Source organism: Vicia villosa, linkage group LG2 (genome assembly GCF_029867415.1).
Source record: "Vicia villosa cultivar HV-30 ecotype Madison, WI linkage group LG2, Vvil1.0, whole genome shotgun sequence".
NCBI classification, from domain to species: Eukaryota; Viridiplantae; Streptophyta; class Magnoliopsida; order Fabales; family Fabaceae; genus Vicia; species Vicia villosa.
Genome location: NC_081181.1, coordinates 96,627,051 through 96,634,645, shown reverse-complemented (window position 1 = coordinate 96,634,645; position 7,595 = coordinate 96,627,051). Strand labels below are relative to the sequence as shown.

Below are 7,595 nucleotides of genomic sequence, written 5' to 3'. Positions count from 1 at the left end.
AGAGGATCGCGATGATCTTTGCGAGCATAATCAAACAAACACCTTAGGTCCCACCTATTTCACAAGAACCTCCACCATAACAAGAATGGAATAAATAAAGCAAAGAAACCTATAGAGTACTATAGATAAGTTGGGTGCTAATACCTTCCCTTCGTATAACCAACCCTCTTACCCAAGATCTCTCCCCCACTTTTAAGGTTATTGCAACTTTTTTCCTTTTCCTCTTTTGGAAACAATAAAAAGTTTGGTCCGTACAAAAGAAAAATCATTTTTTTGAGCACTCGAGCCCAAAGAAGGCATCAGGTGTCTCATCCCGAAAAAAAGGACAACGATTTTTCCCCGCGACAAGTAGGTCGACCTAACTGCTGCTTTTCTGCATTCTTCTTGTTTTGCTTGTGTTGAGTCGACCTATATGCATAGTAGGTCGACCTGCTCTGTCATAAGTGATCAATGCTTGCTTTTCTTTGAGTTCTTCTTCTTGTGCCTTGTTGCTTGTATGCTTGTTGAGTTTGCCATGAATCAAAAACATCTTTGTGAGTGTGATCTTGTATTCACAGATGGGACGTTTTTGGGAAGTCAAGTCGTGATTGATTGACAGTTATTAGACCTTTGAGTTTATAAAAGGTTTTAGTCAAAATCTGGTGATCCAAAAATGCCTACTTCTGCATGGATTCGAAATAGACATTTATTGGGGGCAATTTGTTAGCTGGAGATTTCGAAAAAAGTATCATAATACTTTAAAAGTGTTATGTTATGAAGAAGAAATGACTTTTGTGAAGCTATTTTAAGTCTTGTCCTTGAAGGAAAAAATTTGTTTTAACGAAGGATGTGATTGAAGAGATTTTATAATCTTTGCAAGTACCCTTCGGCAGCGGCCTCAGCAGAGTCGAAGGGTTAAGCGGGAGAGTTTGAAATTCAAACGGAACGGTTTTGCATGGCAAACGCGTGGAAGCATCTGAAGCGAAGCAACGTTTGAAATATTGGACGTGGCAGTAATCTACGTAGAGACCGTTAGGGTCGAACTAGTATAAATAGAAGTCTTAATGCTTAGATTAAGTGTGTTCAAATTAATATACAGAAATTCACAAAGTTACTCGAAGTACCAGCGTTAGAGAAAAGAGAATTTGTTGAAATAATGTATGTATGAAGAACACCACATTTACTCTTTATTTTACTTATTCAATATAAGTTAAATTTACGTCGAAAGTCATTATTTTGCTTTCTTTACATTTACAAGTTTATTCATTTGAGTCATTTACTTACTGCAATTTAAGTTAAAGTCTTTTACATGTAGTTTACTTACATTTTCGTCATTTATTTCTTTAATCTTTAAGTTGCACTTAGAGTTATTGTTAATAGATTCTTGAAAGTTGAAATTAGTCAACAGATTTTGATAATATTTATAATCCAGAAATATCGTCAATCATGAATCAAATCACAAAGATACGAACTCTCGAGACATATGTCCTAGGATCAATCTAGTCGATCTTGTAAGTTACCAAAGTATATACCTTTGGAGGACTAGCGGTTGTTTTCCAGAAATCACTGGTAAACAAATTGGCACGCCCAGTGGGACGATGTCAAAGAGTAAGTAAGTATCATTTTTTACAATCTTTTGAGTCAAGGTTTATTTGGTTTTGGTGCGTAAATTCGTCTTCATCATTGTTGTATGAACCTTAGAAGTGGAAAGACAACCAATGATAACCAGCCAATACCCAAGAGAAAGTATAATAAAAAGATGGTCAATTCGACCAGTGATCAAGGAGGACAGAATCCTCCACAAGGATCAGGCACGATCGTGGTAACTTCTTCGACTTCGATGTCTGGATCTCAAGCCATACCTACATCCACAGGACCTGTGGCTACCAACACATCTATGCCAGCGTCCACAGGGACGATACCAACATTTAGTTCGACTACAGCGCCTACCTTTGTGAGTACAACCGAAATTCCACAAAATACACAGGCTGCTTTGTTTTAGACAAATTTCACAAATCAGGGACAAGTGTACACCCCTTGACCAACAGGATTTGAAGGTTTTAGGCCTTGGAGGGATAAACCATATGGTATGCCAGTGTCCTTTATGTCTGGATTAAACAATACTGCATACACCCAGCCCAATATGTCCATTGTTTCGCCAATACAAAATTCAGGGTCTGGAATGAATAATTTAGGATGAAATTGAGGAGGAAAACATAGCCTTCCAGACTAACATATCGATGTCTCCTAATGTGTAGGTGCTTGGTAATCACACTGATAAGTGGCTCCCAAGTACGAGCAACAAGGGGATATTCATCCATCGAGACCCATTTGGAGTGTAGAAAATCTCTGCCTAAATCTAAAAAGTATGTTTTAACATGAACCATTGTGAGATGAATCTTGGAAAAATTAACAATCAAGTTGGAATCTAGGTTAAAAACCTAAAGATTACACTTACTTTTCCATAGATCCTTTACTAAAGCCTGGCTTAGAATCAAGGTATCATCAGTATATTAGAGGTGATAAATCACCAAATTCAAGGACCCTACTCTAAACCTAGGGAAATGACCGAGTTATACCATTTTACTAATTATACCCTTAAGCGCTTTCACTAGTAGGAGGAAGAGGAAACAGACTAACAAGTATCCTTTCTTATTTCTCTTTGAATATTAATTTCTTAAGTTAGACAACCATTAACAAGGAGAACGAGATTACCAGAGAAGACACACACATGTATCCATGAATGCCACTTACCCTCGAAACCAAACCCATCGAACATGTAGACAATAAAACTCAAACTAATAGAGTCATATTCCTTTTCAAAATCCACCTTAAACATGAGACATTCCTTCTTGGTTTTCGTATCTAGACCAACAAACTCATTAACCGCAACCACTCCATCAACCAAAAGTCTACCTTAAAGAAAAGGAGACTAATTTAGAGAGATCAACTTACCCACCAAAGCATCAACCCTAAGTCTGTCCTAATAAACTGCTAAAACCTTTTGAAGAAAGCAAAGTTAAAACCATCAGGTTCTAGATTCTTGTTACCCTCACACTAAGACATGATCAAGCTCCAAGAAAGGGAAGAAGGATGTAAGCTTGGAATCATCCTCCAAAGAAAGTGACCAAAAGAAAACTCCATTCGGATGAGGACTATTAGAGAGAAGAATAGTGTTATGTTTACAACCACTAAACCAATATTTGATCCTAATTTTATTGAATCTGTTAATTAAGCAGAGAATTAAATATTAATGGATTCAATAGATGTTGTGTTGTTTGTGGAAATGAAAGTGTACGATGAGCAGGAGATGCACTTATGAAATTGGAAATTATATCAATAGCTTATTTGAAATGATTAATTGACAAAATCTAATCTCAACCATGTTTTCTTAAACTTTGATCATTTTTTTTTTTTTTGACTTTTATGTTAATTTAGTAACAAAAACAAATCAACTCTCATCTTTACTTAGAAATATAAATACACTAAATGGTTGAAGTAAATATTAAGTTCCTATAAATACGGCAATAAAAAATATACACTTGATATTGCTATAAGACTTGAAGTCAAAGTTCCTCTATCAAACCTTACAATATTTCTTCTTTGCTTCTTAATATCCAATTTGTAACACTTGAAACACTTCTTAAGCTTTGAAACACTTCTTATCCATTTATTATTGTATGCAATAATTTTATGAAAATCACTCACATTCACTTTTGTTTCCCATAATTAATTCCTCTCAAACTATTATGTTTCCCTGAATATTTTAACTCTACCTCTCATGTCAATTGTTATGCAACAATTGAATCAACTCATAAAAAGGAATGCAATGGTATTGAAAGAGGTAGAGATGCAATACTGCTGTATATGTATTTTAATTAGGGGTGGTAAAACGGGCCCGGCCCGCGGGGAAAGTCCGTTTTACCCGCATTTTTTTGCGGGGCGGGAAAAGGTTTTAGGTCCGCTCTCTTTCATGTGCCCGCCCCGCCCCGCCCCGTTTTTTTGCGGGCTTTTGCGGGCATGAGCTTTTTCATATAATTTTACTATTTTTAGGCCTAAAAGGTTAAATGCCCGCGGGCTTTCCCCGCCCCGCCCTCACTTTTTTGCGGGGCGGGGCAAGGTTTTTGGCCCGCACTCTTCAATTTGCTCGCCCCGCCCCGCCCCGTTTTTTCGCGGGCTTTTGCGGGGCGGGCCTAAACGGGGTGGGCATGCCCGTTTGCCACCCCTAATTTTAATTAAGAAAATAGTTAAAAGGTAATACACTGTAAAATACACTGTCATCAAATAGAAAATCATCAATCTACTAAGTTATTAAAAAAAAATTAAATAAAAGAATGATTTAATTGAATACATGGTGGTAATTGATTTAAAAAAATATTACATTGTCGGCATCACCATTTTTCTCTTAAGAATTCTTAGTTAAAGTTAACATTACAACTTATTTAAATCTAATACATTACCTACTAAGCATAACAAACTTAACTTACTAAGATATTTGATAGTTCTAATCTCATATCAAACAAGAGCAGATTCAAAAAAATTCATCATCGCATCTCAGTTCACTCAAATCATGTGAACCAGAAAGTTTCATCCGAGATCAATTTCAAATAAGAAGATAGCACTAAATAATGATTTGGGGGAATTAACAAAAGGGCAAAAATTGAAAAGGAAGGTGACATGGTAGAAAAAGGGTGGGAGTGGGACATAGCAGAAAAGCACTATATCTTTATAACTACGTGGGGCAATCCAACTGCTCAGTGAGATATCACAGGCCACAAAAACTTGTGGCTCATACAACTCTCCCTTTTCTTAGCTGGCATTTTCCAACACAACTTTTACTCTTTATATAACCTCTTCACACAAACTCACAAATCATTGTACCTCCCTCTCTCTCTTGCTCTCTTTTTCTTCTCCATAACTCAAATTCTTCCACACAGGACATTGAAATCATGTCTCAGATGATTAATGATTCAACAACCATAAAACTTTTTGGTACTACCATCTTTCTGACACACAACATCTATGTCTCTTCCAATGATTCTTCCTCAAAATTTCCCCATGAAGATTTCTCTGATCATAGTCTTCATTCATCTGTATCTTCATCTTCTACACTTGATGAGGTCTCACAACAAACCATAGAGGCTTCATTTCACCCCACAAAGGATTTAAAATCTCCCACATCTTCAAATCTTATTCAGAACCCCAAGACTTCCTCATCAGAAACAGAAACCTCTCAACTGAATTCCACTACAATTGATGAACAAAGTGATATATCACAAGACAAGGCTCCAAAGAAACCAGACATAATTGTTCCATGCCCAAGATGCAAAAGCATGGACACAAAGTTTTGCTACTACAACAACTACAACGTCAAGCAGCCCAGACACTTCTGCAAAAACTGCCAGAGATACTGGACTTCCGGTGGAACCGCGAGAAAGATGCTTGTCGGAGCAGGTCGCCGTAAGAATAAAGTCACTTCTAATTATCCTCAAATGAGTACTGTCTTGACCTTTGGATCAAATTCTTCTAATGTAACATACTATGGTGGTTTCTTGCAACCAATATGTAATGTACAATCTTGTGGCCCAAGTAAATCTACATTAGGGAAACATTCAAGAGATGGAGACATGATCAATCTTTCTAACTCTGAGAAAGAAAAGGTTGGATTAGAAAGCAACAACAAAGACAGTAATGATAGTAATGAAGTGTTGATTCCTAAGTTATTGAGATTTGATGACCCTAAAGATGTTGCAAAGAGTTCTATATGGTCAACAGTAGGAGTCAAGAATGGGAGAGGAGTTTTCAAGGGATTTGGATCTAACTGTGATAACAATAATCATGCGGTTGATGCATCTTCATCAGTGTTGAAAGCTAATCCTGCAGCTTTATCAAGGTCTATTGTGTACCACGAGAGAATTTGATTGTGTATATATATTGAAGCTGTGTCCCACTCGATGGGTGTCAGAGTTTGACAAATAGATTCATAAGATTCCAAAATGTTTGTTGATGTACATATTATGTATGAGGCAGGGTAATTGGTAAATAATAAGATGAATATATAAAGGAAATGACAATTTTGGTCTGAAATATAATGGTTTAAAATAAATAAATATTACAATCTTGCTATTGATATTGCTTCGTCTTCTACTAGGTAGTGGTAGTATAGTAACGTTATTTTGACACTATTATTTAACATTACACCGAAATTGTATACATAAATCATACCATTTTTAGTTTTTAATAATTTAATTTTTCTTGAGTTTTGTGCAAAGACCATTTTCCTGTGTTATTAGATACGGTGTATGAGAAAACGGTGTCAAAATAGCACACTTGTTAAAAAAATTATGACATTTAATTCAATTTTACTTATGTCATTTTCCATAAGTTATTGTATAATTAAAAAAAACCTATCTGACTGTGAAACATGCACCAACAAGTAAAAGTGTCGCGTGTCAAAACACCATGCACAATGAACATCACTAACAACTTAATCTTTTTTTAATGACAAATGACAAATATAATTTATAAAGTAATCAAATACACCAAACACAACATAAAAAGTGCCAAAAAAAAAAACTAAGATACAAGTCAGAAAAACAAAGAAAGGACTAAAAAAAAAAATGAGATCAAACAAAAGCACAACCACAATTATTAAAGAACTACTTTGGTACTTACAGGCTAGAGTTCGAACCAATCAGATTTACCATCAATAAATTAGATCCCAACAAAAGAGGAAAGATCCACCACCACATGCACTCTGAATTAGGACTAACCCTCGATCCACTATAGATGCCAGTGGAGGATAGGATTCTGAAGCCAATTCATAAAGGTGCAAGAGTTGTCCCTGACCTACCCAATAACCATTTCTAAGCCAAACAAATGTTCTACTCATCCACTTCTTTCGCAGTTACTGTGACTCCATTAAAGATTACATTGTTGCAAGCTTTCCAAATAGACCAGATAACTGCATGCCAAATCATAAGGTAACCACCCATATACTTAACCATGTCTTCTAAAGAAAGAAAATACTAAAAAAGCACCATAAGATCTGTCATACCCCAAAATTTGCCCATCTCATTTCACTTTTTCATCTCATACAAAGGTTCAAGAATCAAGGTCTAACCTCAAGCACACTCTCCTAAACAATGATCTTCTAAACTAGGGTTTTGACCAGGCCCGGCCCTAGGGGTAGGCAAACAAGGCCACCGCCTAGGGCCTCACTTTTTTAAAACACTATTAGTGTCATTTTCATAATAATGGATTGAAATTGTCTCAAGTGAATATTTCATTGCAAGGTAAGTTATGAAGAAAACCATGTAGCATGAGAGAATCTGCTTCCATATATAAGAGAATCTGCTTCCATATATGAAAGAAATTAAATGATAGGATTTCACTGCACACGAATTTACAATTAAACCATGTGCCTGTTTACAATTTGGCTAGTTACTACTACTATTTATGTGTTTATATCACTACTTAACCAATATTATAACATCAAAAATAAAAGGAAAGCCTAGAACAAAATAAATAGTTAGAGATTTGAAAATGAAGGAAAAACAAATGAACACTACATTTTTATAAAAGAAATTGTGTGGCTTTTAATATTTTCACTAGTT

General features: G+C 35.7%; 1 protein-coding gene across 1 annotated transcript; it reads left to right on the top strand.

Moving 5' to 3' along the window:
• Nucleotides 1–4,885: 4,885 nt before the first annotated feature.
• On the top strand, nt 4,886–6,035 carry LOC131646483 (cyclic dof factor 3-like). The gene has a single exon (XM_058916512.1). The coding sequence runs from the start codon at nt 4,929–4,931 to the stop codon at nt 5,898–5,900; it is 972 nt and encodes a 323-aa protein (XP_058772495.1). The 5' UTR covers nt 4,886–4,928; the 3' UTR covers nt 5,901–6,035.
• Nucleotides 6,036–7,595: the final 1,560 nt, after the last annotated feature.

Excerpts from the sequence above, each read along its gene's own strand:
- LOC131646483 (XM_058916512.1), top strand. The coding sequence starts at position 4,929 with ATGTCTCAGATGATTAATGATTCAACAACCATAAAACTTTTTGGTACT.